Below are 18,762 nucleotides of genomic sequence, written 5' to 3'. Positions count from 1 at the left end.
GGAGTCACGCCCACCCGCACTGCCAAGGGCAGCGTAACACTTTGTTTAACATTTTATTGGGCGTTGATAAGCTTGTTTAGTTTCATGCATTTGTTTCCACTACTGAAAAACGATTACGAATTTAAATTCCATTTGCCACGTAATGCCTTGGCAAGGAGGGACGCCGGTTCATGGAAGCTAGGATTGGTAACTACTGGCACTAGCCAATAAAATCAGAGCGACATAGCGGGTGGTTTTCCAGAGAGTGACCAAACATTAAAAGCACTAGGTCCTATCTGTTGTTGCCAGGAACTCTGCGATGCAATTATTTTTGCCAATATATGGTGATTTTATTGCTCCACGTAGGCTATGTGTGTTACTCAAGAGTCAATTTTTATGTCTTTAAATTGTCTTTTTCGGAACTTATTTCCACAGGTCTTTCCCGAACCTCTGACCCGTTTGCTTGTATATCTTTCAACGCACATTTCTTAGCCCTTTTCATCACCAATTTTTGGTTTGTTTCTGCCTTGTCTTTATTCGTCCAATATATTGCGTCACAAATACAGAAACAGAGAGTGCCAAACTACTTTCAAAACGGATTTCGGGTCTCTCAGATAAACACCCAGACACTGTGTTGGGTTCACCATGTTTTGCCCTCCTCTGGTGCTGTCCAATCTATTTATCTATCTTAAGACGATATTCTTCATTATAACCTTTTAGCACATTTCAATATAACCCATTCACAAACTTTTAAAAGGAACCATAGTAGAAGAAACTATTTCAGGACTATGTGCAACTTTTAAAGCTTGTTTATTTACAAAAGGAAATGCTAGTCAAAAAAGCTGCTTGAAATGAATGGTTTATCGGAAAGTTAGTAATCAGTACTGCAAAAAAAGGTCCCATTAGTAGTCTTGCGATTGGGAAGATGGGGGGTGCGACTTCTTTGCACCAGTTTGTTTGGGTAAAAGTGCCGGGGCAATATGTGGAAGAACACCGCCTTGGGCTATGGTTACATTGCCTGAAAACAAATTTGAACATTATGTGCAAAGATATAATTGGAAAGAGTTAACAAACTTTAATTTATTTACTTTACCTAACAAAGCATTTAGTTCTTCATCATTACGAATTGCCAACTGCATATGACGTGGCACTATTCTCGCCTTTTTGTTGTCTCTAGCAGCATTTCCAGCAAGTTCTAATATTTCGGCAGTCAAATACTCCAAGACACTTGCTAAATACACAGGGGCCCCAGCACCTAAAGAAATTGCACACACCAAGATGAAAAAAATGTTAGGGTTTTAATCCTTTTTGAAGGTTATCAATTACCTACTATTTTAACACAATTGATTAGTTTTTTACCTATGCGTTCCGAATAGTGGCCTCTTCTCAACATTCTATGCACTCTACCAACCGGAAACTGTAATCCGGCCCTGGATGACCTCGACTTGGCCTTGGTTCCTGCAGGTTTGCCAGCAGATTTTCCCTTTCCACGGCCAGACATTGCAGTTGTACTTAGAACAAAAAAACAGTTCATTAAAAAAAACAATTTAAACAATAAATTTTCATTATTGCAATTATATTTTTACGATTATTCAGTACAATGCTGCACAGAGGTAGAGCTAAAGATTTACAATAAACTTAATAATAGTATTTGAACCAAAACATAATACATATTTGACTAGGGAGTTAAAATGTAAAAAAGTTATTTCATGAGGATGTCAGACATGACAGCGGTGACTTATGTTTATTGTTCACCTCCTGATTTGGTGCAAATAAAAGTCCACCTTGCACCAGGCAAACAGGGTTCAAAATAAAACTGTTTATAAATATAGGGGAAAGTGACAAACATACTAACTACAATGTAGACTATATAATAACAAAGCACTATAAGTAAATAAGTAACTAACATTTCACAGTTCAGCGGAAAAATAATGTATAATGCGGCAAATACTCACTGATTTGGACACTGTATTTTAGCAAGAAGAAATGCAGAAAACCCAATACTCTTCTTGAATTTAACCCAAATTAGCAACTAAACATGCCAAAACTGTCTTTTACAAATGAGCAATGTTCCCCCAGGTAATTTTTTATCATTCCCGCGCAATGCAGTCAAGCGAAAAATATGTTAGTTGTGGCGAAGGGCATAATAATTTGTATGGTCATTATTGTTTTACCGAATAGTTTTAAGTTGACGTACGCTGTCGATGGGTATAACTCCACCATAATATTTTACATCAATAATATAACCTAAATGTCAACAACGGAAAATACTCAACTGTAATAAATATTTGTACCAAAAATCATAAATTGGTGCGTGTTTTGACTAGACAGAGCAATAACATTGAATAACATTATATCAGTAGGAAAAACATGTTTTTTTTTTCGTTATTCAAAATTCGCACCAATCCCGGTTTCCGCATGCTGATCCCTGTTTTACAGACATGTTCCGCTCATCCAGTATTCCATCTAGCTGGTCCTGTTCTGAGGTAAGTAGCAGCATCTACCGTCTTGAGACCTTTCTTCCCAGAACATGTTTTAATTTGGTAGAAACGATTTCGCCTCGTCCATTTCAATTTGAATTTTTTTGTAAACAAAATCAATTTATTTTTCCAAATTGTCAAATATTGTTTCATCAGAAAATACTCTTTGTTTCTTGTATTCATGCTTTTAAACTATAGCCTGTTGTGAGTGGGAAAAGTTGATGTAGGCCTAAATAGATTGCAGGAATGTTGTTTCAGCCAAATATTTCAGTGTATTACCTCTCTGCATGAACTATTGCCTTTTTTTCTATTATTTAAATTTATAATAAGGGTTTAGAGGCAATATTTATTGTATTATTGGAAAGGTTCAAAATTATTGTCACTCATTTATATGAAGGAAGATACTACCTTATTTTATATATTGTGTTTTATAATGTGACCTATTTTATGTGGTTTAATTATAGTGTGACAATATTATTCTAGTCATAAAGGTTTAGTAACACATATGCAATACTTATACACTGATTTTGCAATATAGGCTAAATAACCATTAAAATTGAACTTAAGTTTGTTTGGCTTTCACCTTTGTCATGTATTTTTAAAAATTAACCTCTAATTTGCTGAATTTTTATGATTTGCAAATTTGCATGTTATCATAAAATAGCAGGCAGAGCCTAGCAACTTTGCATACTTGTAGGTGCAAATAAGCAATTTGTCTTCATTGTTACCCAAATCGTTGACACTGGTTTGTTCAACAAATGTTGAGGGAATCCTCTCTGTGTGGTTATCATCCAATTAGCTCCAACACAGCTTAATGGATATTAGGTTTAATCTTATTTGCGGGCAGTTGCGAGGACGAGTGTGTGATAATACTAGACGATAACGCAACAGTAAGCGCCTTTTCCTTAAATCCAATGTGGTAAATACATGCCAAAAGCACATATGTTGGTAAAGGCGCGCTTTGTTACTTGCTAAACAAATTATTGCACCTTGTGCAAGTTTAAAAGTTAGCGGGCCAGGCTGTCGGCCAATAATAAAAATGATGCATTCTGCCTCTAAGACCGAATGGCAGTGGGAAAGCGTGGTTAGTTGATATTTCCGTCCTTGCCATAAGTGCGCTGCGCCGACTGGTGATTTGTATATTATTACGAGCGGATTGTATTCTTCAGAAGTCAGGCCGCAGGATGAGTTTGAGTAAATACCGTTTGATGTCTACTTGTTTTAGAATGGTAAAATAGGAAGTTGTTTTCCATATGGAATTTTCCTACACAAGAAAAACGATCCAGGCGCGTGTATAGCTAATTAGGCTCGATTGGCAACATTATACTGTTTACGGCGTTTTTTTTTATACATCTATTGCATGTGGAAAAGAGATTCATAGCGGACTAGTTTTTATATGTGTATGGATTGTCTTCGCAATCTTGTCTCTACCAGCGTGACCTCAAAATCCTTCAACCTCAAGCTGCGAAAAGACCCTGTTTTGTGAGTTTTCGTGGCCATTTTATGGCGCCCGCGAAACATCAAATACGCTTTTACTGCGCGGTAAAGTGAAGACTAAAAGTATGCACTGGGAAATAACAAAACTACATGTTGTACTAATGGATTTGTAATTTATACAAGTGTTGACCCTGTTCATGGAAATTTTAGCGTTAGCCTGTTATACAATTAGTATGCAAATCTGTCTACGATCGCGTGTGGTTACAAGGGAGAGGGTGAGTCGCCTGAAGAACAGTTATTATGCAAATGTACGAAACAGCGTAGTTTCATAATTTGAAGCGCTTTAGCTATTTTAAAAATACGTATTCAAATATGACTGGGAGTTGGCCGCAGTACTCACTCAAAAGATGAAAACCTGATCTTTTGCGAGATAAAATGTTGTCGCTCGAAGAAACATCATTTGAAAAGTGATTTCGCCTCAGGGGACACAACCAATCGCCATTTTATTACGTGGAATGTTTGTTTTCTGGTCGGTCTGTGTCACGATGAGATCAAAGAGCAAGATGCGCGACCATCAAACGTCACATCTCTATTTTGCATCGATAAAAATCGCAGCGTTGTTTAGTGTATCGTTATCGATATCGCATAGTCTATACCTCACGTTTCAATAGATCGCTGTCGAAATTGACCGCTATAGCTCTAGAAATAGCCGAGTGCTGTGGGCGCGTTATGTGTATCGAGGCCGTGTTGACCGAAGACGCAGGGACGTTGGCACGGTGAATTAGAGCCGGGAATGAATGCCCTCGCGATGCACTCTCGTTACTTTTTGGTAATTCTTCATGCTTCCAACGCAGTTTCATATCGCATGCCTCCATGCCACGTCCTAATTTCACGCCCCCTGTTTCCGATCGTCGTTTTAAAACAAAAGGCGACGGGAAGGGTGCAAGAGTGGGGGCACCACAATAGACGCCTTCTGCCGACGAATCACTCGTCTTCTCTTACCTTTTGTTTGGTGCCAGTCGCTCGTGGCCGCTGTAATTAGTCCCGCATCGCGATGTTGGAACGCTTCAAATAGCACGCAGTTTGCCAAGTGACGAGTCGTCGGACTGCCGAGTTGAAACCAATAAACTGTGCTGGTATGTTGCACAAACTAGCTTATTGCAGTTGTCTCTTTATTGTCGCTAAGGAACGCATCTAATGAGATGCATGTTGCAGTCATTTTTAGCTCGACGAAATTGCAGCTAAGCCAAGTATCGTGCTGTATAGTAAGAGTAAGAACAGCTGCTAAGTTTCGCTGGTCGTAGAAATCAGTAATCGATTTTAAGCCGTTTTACACAACATTGCTGATCCGGAACTAAATGCTTCATTAACCGACGATATCGCGATTAGCTGCGCTCGACCAAACTTTCTTGCCCACTTCACGTGGCATTAAAGTTTTAGTTCGAAAAAAATATCCTTTATCACAAAGCAGATGTTAATTGGCGAGGTCTGTATCTGACAAACGCTGGATTTCGATCGATACAGAACACCTATCGCACGTATACTGATTAGTGTAATCTGAGGCTGTTTGTTCGACACATATTCGTAATAGCGAAATAATTCGATTGCTATCGGTTTATTGATTTACAGGCGTATTTTGGTCTTTCCTCTTGGTTGGGAAGATAACCAGAGTCTTTGTAAGAAAACGAATTTGAAGTAACGCCCGTTCTTTTCGGCAAGTACTTGTCTTACATGGAATCAAACCTTGTTGAGTGCTTTGCTTAATTGCCGGCTAGTCGTCCCGCCTTTACCATGTTTCGTGTTTTAATTGTGCGTTTGCCGCTCGCCTTTCCAGCGCCTGTATAGCTTTTCGTAGTCTTTCAATGGAAGCCGTTCGCGTGAGAAAACTGCGAGGTTGGATTAGGTTGGCGCATTGACCGAATTACCTGAGTGTTTTGGCAGCGCTTTTGTCTGACGCTCAATTGGCCGACGTGGTGAAGTACACGCCTATTTTTACGTAAAGATGCTTTTGGTAAAAGTAACTCCAGAGTATGGTTGTTAATACTAGTACAAAAGTCAATCTTGACCATAAAGAAACCAGCGTAGTTTGTTCAAACATTATTATGGTCTTGAAAAAGCGCATTTTGTTGTCTACACAGTAGAAAAATATTGTCAAAAACCAAGGATAATAATGTTGGTTGAAGTTTTAGGTATGGCAACGAGTATGTAAAGTCAGTTAACTGCGACAGCTCTTGTACGCACGCTAAACTTTCCCCACTATGCAACATGAAAAAATAACAACAACATTCAATAAGCCCACATACCAGGAAGAACGCGATATGAAGGGGATTCGGAAATCTGCCACGTCAATATATCTCTACGTAGCAACGTCTAATGTCATTGGTTTGACGTCACTGTCCTCGCTTAACGCCCGTTTATCTTTTTTGCTGTCGTTTGGCCCAACATATGAAGGGAGGGCAGGTGGAGGCCGGCGATTAAATTGCATTAGTGTCGAATATGTGCGCTTGTGATGTGTAAGCCCGTTAGAGGACTTGCGTGGTGTTGTTTCAACGGCTTTACCTGTCGTTCTAAGCTCATTAGTCCTTGTGGCGATTTTCATTGGAGATGGACGTTTGTTTACTTTTCGTGGAACATGTTGGTGTTTTAGATTTTTAGTATTACAACCAATTGCGCATGACCTTTATGGTGTTTGATGTGTAGTTTGGGGTTCAATACGAAGCTTAGTTTACACTTATGAAAAAAGATTTACAATTAGAAACGTTTCAAATTTACGTTAAAAGCAGCCGAAGTTAACGACCACAAGGAAATGGCTGTTGCAATTTTTGGAAACAAATTTTGTGTATAGGACCGGAATAACGTTATTTTAGCATTCCAAATTCTGCCGCTCGTGTTAATATTGCCGTGTTAATGTTTATTTATAGGCTGTTTGTATGGTTTTGAAATTGATGTTTCCGATGTAATTGATCCACTGTTGGCGGTTCAATGCGTTTGAAATGATTAGGTTTCATAATTGAATTTGAGTCATATTCGATTGTGTCTTACAACATAATTTCATGTGAAATGACGTAACACGCAAGCAAATTTAAACTGGCATTTTTATTTTTAACTGTAGACCGTGGATCCCTGTGCGCTATAAAACATCCCTAATTGTGCGTCAAGGTGTCACATTTTACGTGCGCATCATCGATGTGCCCAGCGCACGTCTCACGTACTGTACGTTGGCAGACGAGGTGATTTGGTAAAAACGCATGTTGCAATTGTTAACCCTCGTGGCTTGACGTTTACCACAGGAATATCTCAATTTTACGCGGGATAAGATTGCTCCTTCGCGTCACTATTTCCGGAATGGCAAGTGCATGATGTGTAATGTATCACGTGACCCCCAGTTTATCCAAAACGTGATGTCGACATGCACGTATTTGCTTTCGGGAGGAGTAACTTTATTAAAGCTTTTATGTCTTTGCCTTGCCTCGCGCGATCGCTTTGCGCACGTCACCCGTAATACTGCGCAGAAACTGCCAGAACATAACAGCTCGGGGTTGGAGATGCGTAATTCTCTGCAAGGCCAGGCACGTCACGACGGCGTTGAAAAATTGTGGTTGTGCGAAACTTGGCTAAGACAACTGAACAATGGTATAAAGCTTCGTGCGTTGCGCATGCAATGTAACAGAGGCGAGCACGAAGTCTGTTTACTGGGGTAGCCGCGCTTTTCCTTCCGCTTTTGGATAACAAGTTAGTTAGCGATTCCATATGGAATCATGCCTCGGTCGCACGCACCAAGATTTGTGACTTGAACTTCATCACGAATAATTACCCGGCTGTAATGGTAGTTGTCGAATTTCGTGATAGTATGAGGCGACCGCGAATTGCGCAGTCGAGTAACTGATAGTTTTTATGAATAATTGGTGCCTTAGGTATCTGATGGTTTGATTAAAAGGTGAATATTTAGCCGACAAACCAAGAGGTCAGTCGGCGGGTTTGAGTAAGCGTTATTGAAGTAGGAAACCAGCGGAACGTTTTTCAGTCGAGTTTCTACCTTAATTACGATTGTGAGAGAGGCAGGCTGCGACAGTCTGTAATTTGCCAAAGAACTCTGCTTGATTGTGGTAGTAACACAAGCTGCACTACTTGATGATACTGACTGTTTGACCGCAAGGTTGTTTCGCAGAGGCGGTTACTCCAGTTCAATGCACGTTTCTCAACGCGGGCACAAAACGGTGTCGATAGTTGAACATTTTGCTTATCGTGTTTTGGGAATGTTGACATGGTGCGTTTTCCATACTCCAGTTTTCTAATTAGAGACAGGTGATCGTGTTTTTTGTGACTGCTTACCTTAAGTTTGTTCGTGTGTCGTTACATGGAGCTATATCGCGGTAAGTAATGTGATCAAACATGTAAAACTACCCAGCGTTGGTGTAAGGTGGACGATGGGCGCGAGTCAGGTTATTTGCTGTCTGCTTGGTAACACAGTGCGGCCCCGACACAGCAGATTTGAGTGACAACTTTGCTTTAATTCTCGGAAACTGTGACTCAAACTGGTTGGGTATTGTTATGCAGTTGTACATCCCGTTTAGAGCGGATTCCGGTTATACATGTTTATTTATAGTAAAGATGTGGACCTACAGTATTCTCGCTGTGTGCTTCCAAGGATTTGTTCGCAGAAAAGAAAAAGTTTGAAAAGCTTTGCGGAATCGCAAGGTAATCAAGCGCAATTTTCCTACGTAAGTTTATATAAACTGTATTGTTGTCAAATAAAAAGCAGATTGTTGGATTTTCTTGTTTTTGTGCTGTCGTGTTGTGCGCAGTTGGAATATATCCTGTTTAAAACCAGATGGAGCGCAACATAGTTCGCACTATTATACGAGTTGCTATCGTTGCGTGATAATGTGTTGGGCTAATCTTTCCGCAGATATCGAGAAATCTCTTTAGTGCGGATTGCGTTTCAGGCCTTTCTATCCGTGACATAGCTTCTTCGTTATAAGAACTTAAAGCCTGGGAACGGACTAACGCCTGTGACCCGTCGGTGCTACGGTCGACCGGTCATGAATTGTCCGCCCCGTATACAACACCAAACATCGAATTTCTGGCGCTGTCGTGTGACCCGCGGTCGTCTGGACTCGAGGCGGATTGTCAACATTTAAAACAGGCGTCAAAATCGGAAAAGCAGACAGAGCGATTTTGCCAACTCCCAACTCGTTGCGACGCTTGTGTGTTTTGGTGAATCACGCCGCAGCTCGCTCAAGTCAGTTTATCCGCAGATTCCGCTGTCTTTTCCGTAATCGTGTATGCGTATAAACACACTTGATATCGAACTAGTTCTCATTCGTTTCCTGCCTTTCTGTTTCACAGGATCCTGTGGCAACGCGTCCGATCTACTGATCCGCCATCCAATCGTTTCGCGATCTTCTAAACCCTATCAGTGCGCCTTTGAACTGTTATCGCGCCCACAGAAAACTGTTTACTGTTTATGAGGTCGAGCCACTCATTAGTATCAGTTGTGGAATCTTGTGCGTCCATCTTTTGTGGGTTGAATGGTTACGTTGGTGTCTTGCAAAAACATTTGTTGTAATTTTGACTTTTAAAAGTGTGATTGTTTGCTTTTTAAGGTTTTCCATAGAAATTTGTGCATTGCACAAGTGGAACACTTATTGGCGTTTGGTAATACTGCCTTTTTTGTTGGGTGACCAGGCAGAAAATACTCATTCGCCGTAATGCGATTACCCTTGAGGGGTTGCAACCAATTCCAAACGCTGTTCTGTGCACCTGGCCCTCGGCGCGATTTCGTCCTCTCGAATAATCGGTAAACGCGCGAAATTGTGGTGGTTTTGATTCTACAAACAACAGGCCGGCAAATTGTATAGCTCCATCCAACTCTGCGGGATTGCGCGGTGACCAAAATCGGCGCGGGCGCATGCAACGATCGCTGTGAAAACAAATAAACCGATTTTGGAACAAGCCGCTGCTTTTTCTCTTATCTTGCAACTAAAAGCGGCGGCCAGGAGCGCTGCATCAAAGATAACTAAAAAGCGTCGCTGATTTGGCTTTGTGCACCGTTGGAGTTGCATCATTCATCGGTAAACGGTTTGTGTTAAATTCCTTTATGCATTATCTCCCAGCAGGTCACTCGACAGGAAATGAAATTATCGGTAAGCTAATCGTTATACAGTAAACATTCAAAAAATCAGACGAAAAGCTTTCCCAAAAACATGGACACAAATCCTAGTGGCTGATGGTAATTCTACTGCAGGTGATTGTGGTCACACACAGGTAACTTGTGTTACTTGATTGATGTCGACACCTTTGTTTGTCACATACGACATGACTAACGCTTAGTCACAAACTCTACTACTACTACGACAACTGATGCCGTCATTTAGCGAAGCATGTAACGGGTAGTTGCAACTGTGGTGTGATTTGACCTCAGTTGTGATATGTTTTTTATGAATGGGACATGCGCTCATGCATTACTATAGACGACAGAACCGCCAAATATAGACCTGACATCGATCGCGTGGCAAACAGTCAGTGGAAAATATTTTCATCGCTCGTGTTTGCCAATTCCAGTTTACCACGCGGTCAGTTGCCAACGGGAAACGGTTACCGAAACAATGCTTTGCCTATTCTTGTATCGAAACGGCTCCGCGTTTGTAAAAATCCCTATACGCTGTGTCGCGTTGTCGTTTCGTTTCAACAATATAGGGAACAGAGGGGTGGCTACAGATCAAATGTTTTTTGCGTGAATCATTTTTGTTTGCAGCAGAATTTACCGCAACCTTTTCTGATATCATGTGTTACTGTTTCTATTTTTCTCTAAAAGTCACCCGGCATTTTTTGCGTTCGTCATTGGAATTCAATGGTGTGAATTACCTGTCGTGTTTGCTAAAACAGTCCAGTGGGCTACATTTTAAAGCAACAAACAGTAAAAACGCGTCCCGGTAAAGTCGGGTTGATTTTGCTGTGTAACAAGTCGTTTGATTACTTTTTACCAACAAACGCGCAATTGCGATCTACCTTTGAGTCGACGTCACAGATAGTTTGGCGCTGTGTAGGAGAGAAGAAAAGCTAAATGTTGGTCTGGGTTAACTTGGCAATGACAAGGTTGGCTACAAATGCGAATCGACACCTCGAAATTTTTCAAAGCAGAGGAAACCGTCACGGTGCGTGCGTGTAATGATGATACCCTTGCGTTTCTCGCTATCTCTTTTCGGGCACGAGCTGCCCTTGCGTTTTTTTCTTTTTCTTGCTCGTGGTGCGTGTTTACGAGGCGTGAGTCGCATGCGCTGTTCAGTTCGGTCGCGAGGAAATGGCGTCGGGCGTCTTTTTTGCGTGATTTATTTTCTGTCGGAGCGAATGTGTCCTTACGGAATACCGATGTTCACAATGGAGCCCGATGAAAGTTTAGTAGGAAGTCCTAAAGTTTACAGTTACAGTGATGTAAGAAAGATGTACGTTCTAGCAGCATGGTATAGAGGATATATACTAGTTTTGAGTGAAATGTTTGTCAGCTTTACCAACTGGAGCCCGTCATTGGCTTTCCTTTTTTGTTGATACATTAGTTTGTGGTGTGTGGAAGCGTTATGGGGTTTTCTTCACCTGAAAAGTAACGAAAGTAACTACCCACTATAGACAACATCGATAGAAAATTAATGTAATCAAGATTTGATTGGCTTATTATCGAGTTTGCGTCCAACTCGAAACGCGCCACACCCGAGAAAATGAACAGTTGTTGGGCGAACGAGGCCGCGATTCGACAAATTAGACCGTCTTTAAGTGGTTGCCTTAGCACCACGCTCTGTCATCAACTGACGATTATCTTTAAATCGACCAAGCTCATTAATGCGGTCTCACGCCCCGTATACTGCCTTGCGGTGATTATTAATTCAATTTGCAGAAAGTGTTTATACTTGGCATTAGCAGCGATATCGATGTACCAGTCACCGCAAAGAGCAATGCTCGACCGCGGATAAACGTCGTTGATAGGCACTATGGACGAGATTAGTTGGTAATCAGCGCAGGTGGCATTCGCCTTCACTGCTGATAAATATTAATCGCAGCCGTTATTACAGGTTGCTGATGTCTGGCTGTACAAAATTGTTCAACTAATTAGAAAAAAGAATATTTTTAAAATCCAAACCTTTGTTCCACAGTTTGAACATTAGTCAGCTAATGCAAGTTGTACTGTAATCACAATAGAGTTGTACTAAACTGCCCTGAGCTACACCAGCAACATGGTGGATCAACATGTTGTACCATCCTTTGATCTGGCAATACCATCAATAAATCTTAAGGTATGCATACTGTACCATATCATCATAAGCATTTCAATTGTTACAAATTTAACGAAATATTTATTTGATTACAGCAACATGAAGAAACTGATTTTTTTAATGATGATTTGGATTTTGGGATGAAGCTCCAGACCAACTTCTCACCCCAGGAGGATGTAATTGGGTCAGAGTCGGTCATTGCACCCCCTCCCCCATATCCAGTCGAACAAAGTTTGACAAACTCAAGTTTTCACTGCAATGACAGCTATGGTAAGATGGCATACAATTGTGTTTAAATATAAAACCAACCTTTGGTGAATTGTGAAATATCAGCTAAAAAATATACCAATACAATTGTCAAAAATATCACATAACTACATTAATAGCTATGTTTTTTATTCAGATCTTACTACCCATGGGGATGTACAACAAAACTTTACTTCAAACATGTCCAATAGTGTGGAATTAAACGTCTTGCCCAATGTGTGTACGCCTGTCAAATCTTTTTCACCACAGGTAATATATTCTCACATATTCCTGTAAATTTTACAACCTTTGTACCCATAAGCGTGTTAACGATGTTGTTTTAGTCATGTCAAGATATAATCCAAAGTGTGTAATTTGGGGAATATCGTCGTCTAAAATTTATACCTAAATTAAATACCCATACCCGCTGTTTGCGCAGACCAAAGATGGCAACCGGCACACACCGTCGCACGCGCCGTACAGCACTGGAAAATCGATACCCGGAACACCTACAGACGGCACCGAGCAACTGTCCAGGTAAACGAGCAAAATATTTGGTCCAGTTTCTACCGCTCAATCAAACAACGATCTCCAATCCAAATTTATTTGTCATGTGTGTTGTTCATGTTGTAATCTTGTAATTTTCCGTGTTTTCAGTGCAAAGAAGAGGCGGCCTCGTCTCACGCTGCGTCTGCCTAGCATGGAAGATCCAGCACAAGAAGTACCTACTGGTCGCGAGTACGGCTCCGGTACTCCATCATGTGGATTAGGAAGCGAAGCCGGCACCCCAATGGATGAACTCACAGGTCTCCCCACATTAAGCAGCAAGGGTTCGTCATCATGCGAAGATGGTAAGTTTTTGTTGGATTTCCATTAGTTTTTGTAATCGGTAATTGACATGCGACCTTTTCGTCACAGCACCAAAAACCCCGCTTTTTCCCCTAATCACGCCTGGAACTGGTGCCAAAATGAATGATGCAATTTCACAATCGTTTTCGTCATTCAAGAAGATAATGGAGTCCAGCAATATGTCAGCCGGTAAGTTATTTCTAATTTAAATGTGCAGGAAATAAAGCCACAGGAGCGATTTTGCGTAATTGTTTTTTTGTTGTGAAATGTTTTCTTAAATTTTTAAAAGAGCAAAAAAAAAATTATGTAAATAAATAAAAAAAAACGTACCGGTTATAACGAAATCTACTCGTTGCTATTCATTTACAATTTGCCCTCATGTGATACAGATCCGAAACGGTGGAGTCCGGCGCAAGTAAAAACTTGGTCGCGGTGGATTGCCCAGGAGTTTAGCATACCTTCACTGGACGAGAGCAACTTTTACATGCCAGGGGCAGTCCTGTGTGGACTTCGAAAGGAAAATTTTCTTCGCCTTTGCCCGCCCTTCGTCGGCGAAATCCTATGGGAACATTTGGATCGTCTCCAAAGCGGTGTGTAGCAAGACTTTTAAGTTGTTGAATGACACTTTCTGTGTCTTATATATATTTCTTCATCAGCGTTAACATTGTATCTCTATTTTTTTAGATTGTTCAACAGATTTGGATCAGGCAAATTGTGTCACCGACACAACCGAGAGCATATCATGTTTAGATGCAGGTAACTTGGCTACCTATATTTCAATTCAATATTACCAACGCAATTGTTAAACGTGAAAAAATATGCAGACGAAACCACGCTGCTCAACAACGCACCCCCTGCAGCAAAATCGGTTCCCCAACCAGTGTACGAAACCCCAGCACCTGTTTACTCCGAACGTCGCCTCAACTTTCCTTCCTCGCACCAAGTTTCGCCTCCAATCGAACCCAAACCTTTTTCCAACGGCGAATGTCCGGTTTCGGTACAAACGTCAACTACAGGCGGTTTTCCACCACGTCGTTGCGGACCCAACCACATCGACACGAGCCGAATCAAGCGGGAAGACATGGGTAGTTTTGGCGGTGGCCATCAAACGCCATTCCCCTGCGACAACGCTGCGCGACGCACCTGCTCACTGGAGAGCTCGCATGTGAAGACGGAGGCGATGGCGCCACATCCCAGACTGCTCGAAATGCAGCGTCAAATATCGGCGCCACATTTAGGTAACGCGAGCGCTTCGTTCGAGAACCGTCGATCCTCTGAGCCAACCCTGACCACACTGAAGCCTTTCCCGCGCCACCGTCCTCTTTCGCATCAAATGTCTCACCCATTCCCGAGCCCCCCAACCCCGAACGGCCCAGGAACACCGTTTGGCCACCATCCGCCACTGCCACTGCATGGGTCTAATGACATGGTTCAGCATCATAACTGGCCAGACCTGTACCACGTCAACCTTCGCAACTACCACCACCATCAGTTTATGGAGAATCTAAAGCGCCAGGAAATGACCAAAGGTAAGACGACACCACCCATGTTGATGCCGTGGGAAGTTTGGATTGCCGTGCAGTAATTCAACCACTCCATGGTACAACGCACAAGTGACTTACATGAATTCATTATTTGCAGAAAAAATCCAACAAACAAATGGTCACAACCTTAGCATGCCACACCATCATGGCAGGCTTATACCGCATGGCAACCCTGTTGGGTGGGGAAACGGAGAAATGCTTACGCCAGAAGCTGAGGTGAGTGGATTTTCTCCTAAATTGACCCCTCAACATTCTCCGCATCAGTTTACCATCGTCTTGTTCACACAGCACCCTAACTTCGGCGGTAACTTCATGCGTCACCCGGAACGAATGCCGATGTCCCATAACGGTGGAGGTCCCGACTTGCCGAGCAACTCCGTGATACCTGGTGCGTTCCTAACCGGCTATAACGGCAGTGGTCCCATACAGTTGTGGCAATTCCTCATCGAATTGCTCACGGATCGCTCGTGCCAACATTTCATCACATGGACTGGCGACGGATGGGAGTTTAAAATGATTGATCCAGACGAAGTTGCGAGGTGAGAACCGATCGCAACCTTACGTTTAATCACAAATCTCTACATAGAAAATGCCTTGTATGGGTAAATGCAGTCACTTAACACGTATGATGTCTGCAGGCGGTGGGGAAGAAGGAAAAACAAACCCAAAATGAACTACGAGAAATTGTCGAGAGGATTACGTTATTACTACGACAAAAACATAATACAAAAAACGGCTGGAAGGTAAGCATTATAGGCTATGATACAACAGTAAATAGATACTAGATTTTGTAGTGGTGATTTTCTTGACGATTAGTTAATGGTGCTATTGATATTTTATTAATTATTCACACTTCCGACATTTCGTAATGACTCTAAAACCACCTTTTTCGCGGTAGCGTAACGCCACTTTAAAGGAAGTATAAGTATGAGCTTAGAAACTACGCGAAAACATCCGCTACCCGATGACTAACGTCACAAACTAAAGCATCTTTAAAATTGTCAACTTTGACATGTTTTCAGACGCTACGTGTACAGATTTGTTTGCGACCTTCAAAGCCTCCTTGGTTATTCCCCTTCCGAACTTCACGCTATGTTGGATGTGAAGCCCGAAGATCGTCTTAGTGACGATTGATCTGTTTTGGGAAAATGTTGTTTGGACTCAACTTTCGGTCCTGGTGTATTCCCGCGTCGGGATTCTTGGGCGGAGGCGAATTTGAAAGTTCATTTTTATCGTGTTTGTGAATAACGTCGCGCGTCAATCACACTCCGCCCCTAAGTGTCTTCGTATCAAACTCCACTCATTGATCACGCAAATGTCGATAACAAGCAATCCCAAATCGCTCCCATTGTTTTTTACCATGTGCTTTATTTTTTAAATGCACGTTAGTGCCGAACAGGTAAGCATAACCAGTTACCACCATTTTGCTTTTAAGTTTCAATATGACCGACTCCCGACAAATGTTGGGAGTACTGCCGTTTGCCACCTACCTAGTGTTAACGCCAAGCTGCTAGAGTGCATTATTGGAATTGACCAAAAGCCGCTCACTGTGCCCAAACTGTTTTTAAACAGTTCGCTTTTGTCATAGTCACGCTCGGTTACACAGAGCAAAGCTTGCCACATTTGCGTTCAGACAGAAGTTTTTAATCTATTTCTGTGTACAACACCAATTATCATTCATACTGTTGCGGCGCTGCTGTGTACTACATTGCCGTTTTGGGAGTGTTTCTCAGGCATTCCCGTACTGCAGTGCGGTTACCGTTTGCCAATTTCTCGACTGTACATAAACCTGTGTTACGACGGTGCTCGCTCTCTTGTCGATATTGGACTTCGTTTTTATGCGAGCTGTCACCGTAGCAGGTTCTTTTTTCATTTCCTCGGTTGTAGAGTGCAGTAACTAGTAGTTGGTCGGTGCCCACAGTAGGTGACGTTATACACAACAGTTGTATATTTGTTCATCTTTCAAATGTCACACTTGTTTCTTTTTTCGTTATAAAAATGGGACTTTGTTGCCATGAAAATAAAATTCGATTCAAAAATGGGACTTTGTTGATTATAAAATGTTTGCATTTGCAAAAAAGTGAAGTGCTTTAAATTTGCAGCCTTCGATTTGTTTCAAATATAAACTATACACGATTATGTCACCAAAGCATATCCAAATATCAACTAGAATAGGTTACGTTTTTAGAAAACACCAACGATCTTTACTAATCCATATTTATAGCGCAAAGGCTTCATTTCCCAAAAAAAATCCAGCTCTCTGCCTGTGTGCTAAACCAGTGTTTCCGAACCTTTTTAACTCGTAGAATAATAATAATAACGTAGAATAACTTTGCAAACAACTTTTGCGACCTGCCAATCTTACAAAATCTAAACCAAATGTATTGAACAGATCATATACATAACAATACGTTAAAAAGTATGCTTTTCGTTTCAGTTTTCAACTAATGTAAAGTTCACTTCTATCTTCTTGTTATTATACGGCTTTCAAAAGTTTCTGACAGACGCGCTCGCGGAATAACTTGGAACTTGTTTGGTTCAACCAAAACTTTACTATGAGATTGAACTTAATTGGGTGGTAGCATTGCAATCATTTTGACACTTGTATTTCCGAACACACATGTAATACATCCTTAATTAGTGTAAGATCTGTTATTCGACCAGTTCTGTACAAAGGGATGCTTAGCACAAGGTTTTCTGTGAAACTCTGGGCTTGAATCCTTGTAGGTAACAAAGTGGTTTGAAAGTTTTGAAAAGTCCTCACAAAATATGTAACTGCTTTTTTAGAGCAACTTAAATGTCACATAAGTACCTAATGTAGTACTTGTAAGTGTCTGTAAGCAGTAACCATAAGAAGGCTCAAGTTTATTGTGTCTATCTTCCTCTTCCACGACCTCTAAATCCACCACCACCGCGACCTCTAAATCCACCACCACCACGTCCACCTCCACCTCGGAAATTGCCCCGCCCCCTGAAACCTCCACCTCCTCTACCCCTTCCCCCTCGTCCTCCTCTGGGACCACCTCGACCACGTTTTGACACAGACCCAGGAGGTGCAGGAAGAAATCTTTGCAGAGGCAAAAGCTTTGCTGGATCAATGTAAAACTTTGTATCTGATGAAAATGAAGTCGCCTTCATATTGTCCGCCATTTTAACAGAGAAATAGAATTCCCTAATTTGTCCAAAAATTTCATCAACTTTCCCAATCTTTGATTTGTTTTCCAGGTATACTGGAGCATTAAAATAGGGAATCTGTGAAGAACACAGTAACTGTAAAGTTGTTTTATTATTTCAGGAAACATTTAATAAAGACCACAGGAATTGGTATGTTTTGATTGGAGAAGCTGTTTAGGTGAATATTTCCGTGACAATTCATAAAAAAAAAGATTCCAATTTTGGATCCAAGGAAACTTATTGACTTGCTTTTATATACACAGATAGGTTAAAATTCTAGTGTTACAGACAATCACGACAGTAAAGAATGTGAATAGCAAAACTACTGTATTCCTTTGTGCACAAACAAGTATTGTTATTCAAGTAGGCTACAATAATAGTTTTGTTCATACCTTTTCATTGGTGCAGTGACAGACAAGATCTTCTTGGCAATTGTGCATAACTTTTCCTAATTCTACGACATATTCAGGTGGTTCATCATTATATTTGTAATATCCACCACCTCCTCCACCCCTACCTCTTCCTCTGCCACGAAAATTTCCTCTACCACCGCGATATGACATAGTAATTCCTGTAAAAAAGATGAACGCTGCTGTAAGGAATATAACATTTGTACCTTATTGTAAAAACCATTTCCTGCAACTTTTAATTTGATAAATACTTTAACTGCAATGATGTTAACTTACAAAAAGGTAGAAGAAAAATAACGTGTGTAAATATCTTGGTACAAAAGGCATTTATTTTGTTTTGATGAATTGTGCAAGTCGAATTTCCTTTGTGTGGAAT

At 41.2% G+C, this 18,762-nt stretch overlaps 3 protein-coding genes across 3 annotated transcripts; 1 reads left to right on the top strand and 2 right to left on the bottom strand.

The window, feature by feature from the left end:
- Window positions 1-789: 789 nt before the first annotated feature.
- On the bottom strand, window positions 790-2,154 carry LOC145898828 (histone H2A-like). Its single transcript, XM_082987457.1, has 4 exons — window positions 1,935-2,154; window positions 1,339-1,490; window positions 1,073-1,234; window positions 790-997 (listed from the first exon to the last, which is right to left on the bottom strand). Exons 2-4 carry the CDS (start codon window positions 1,478-1,480, stop codon window positions 882-884), a joined length of 420 nt encoding a protein of 139 aa, XP_082843583.1. The 5' UTR covers window positions 1,481-1,490; window positions 1,935-2,154; the 3' UTR covers window positions 790-881.
- Window positions 2,155-12,047: 9,893 nt separating this feature from the next.
- Window positions 12,048-16,846, top strand: LOC145897371 (protein c-ets-1-A-like). The gene is made up of 13 exons (XM_082985630.1): window positions 12,048-12,184; window positions 12,259-12,433; window positions 12,567-12,679; window positions 12,849-12,946; window positions 13,067-13,260; window positions 13,328-13,447; window positions 13,648-13,848; window positions 13,943-14,014; window positions 14,083-14,787; window positions 14,900-15,018; window positions 15,091-15,341; window positions 15,441-15,545; window positions 15,825-16,846. The coding sequence occupies exons 1-13, from the start codon at window positions 12,125-12,127 to the stop codon at window positions 15,934-15,936; spliced, it is 2,325 nt and encodes a 774-aa protein (XP_082841756.1). The 5' UTR covers window positions 12,048-12,124; the 3' UTR covers window positions 15,937-16,846.
- A 343-nt stretch (window positions 16,847-17,189) lies between these two features.
- On the bottom strand, window positions 17,190-18,543 carry LOC145898677 (H/ACA ribonucleoprotein complex subunit 1-like). The gene is made up of 2 exons (XM_082987224.1): window positions 18,369-18,543; window positions 17,190-18,054 (listed from the first exon to the last, which is right to left on the bottom strand). Exons 1-2 carry the CDS (start codon window positions 18,537-18,539, stop codon window positions 17,677-17,679), a joined length of 549 nt encoding a protein of 182 aa, XP_082843350.1. The 5' UTR covers window positions 18,540-18,543; the 3' UTR covers window positions 17,190-17,676.
- Window positions 18,544-18,762: the final 219 nt, after the last annotated feature.

The sequence above is a fragment of the Ascidia mentula genome, chromosome 4, assembly GCF_947561715.1.
Source record: "Ascidia mentula chromosome 4, kaAscMent1.1, whole genome shotgun sequence".
Lineage (NCBI taxonomy): Eukaryota > Metazoa > Chordata > Ascidiacea > Phlebobranchia > Ascidiidae > Ascidia > Ascidia mentula.
The sequence above is the reverse complement of the archived record's forward strand: the minus strand, read 5'-3'. Positions and strand labels throughout refer to the sequence as shown.

Coding starts and splice junctions, on each gene's coding strand:
- LOC145898828 (XM_082987457.1), bottom strand. CDS start 1,480: ATGTCTGGCCGTGGAAAGGGAAAATCTGCTGGCAAACCTGCAGGAACC. Junction 1,235..1,338: donor CCACTATTCGGAACGCATAG/GTAAAAAACTAA, acceptor CAATTTCTTTAG/GTGCTGGGGCCCCTGTGTAT. Junction 998..1,072: donor AGAACTAAATGCTTTGTTAG/GTAAAGTAAATA, acceptor ATTTGTTTTCAG/GCAATGTAACCATAGCCCAA.
- LOC145897371 (XM_082985630.1), top strand. CDS start 12,125: ATGGTGGATCAACATGTTGTACCATCCTTTGATCTGGCAATACCATCA. Junction 12,185..12,258: donor TACCATCAATAAATCTTAAG/GTATGCATACTG, acceptor ATTTGATTACAG/CAACATGAAGAAACTGATTT. Junction 12,434..12,566: donor TCACTGCAATGACAGCTATG/GTAAGATGGCAT, acceptor TTTTTTATTCAG/ATCTTACTACCCATGGGGAT.
- LOC145898677 (XM_082987224.1), bottom strand. CDS start 18,539: ATGTCATATCGCGGTGGTAGAGGAAATTTTCGTGGCAGAGGAAGAGGT. Junction 18,055..18,368: donor GTCACTGCACCAATGAAAAG/GTATGAACAAAA, acceptor TGTTCTTCACAG/ATTCCCTATTTTAATGCTCC.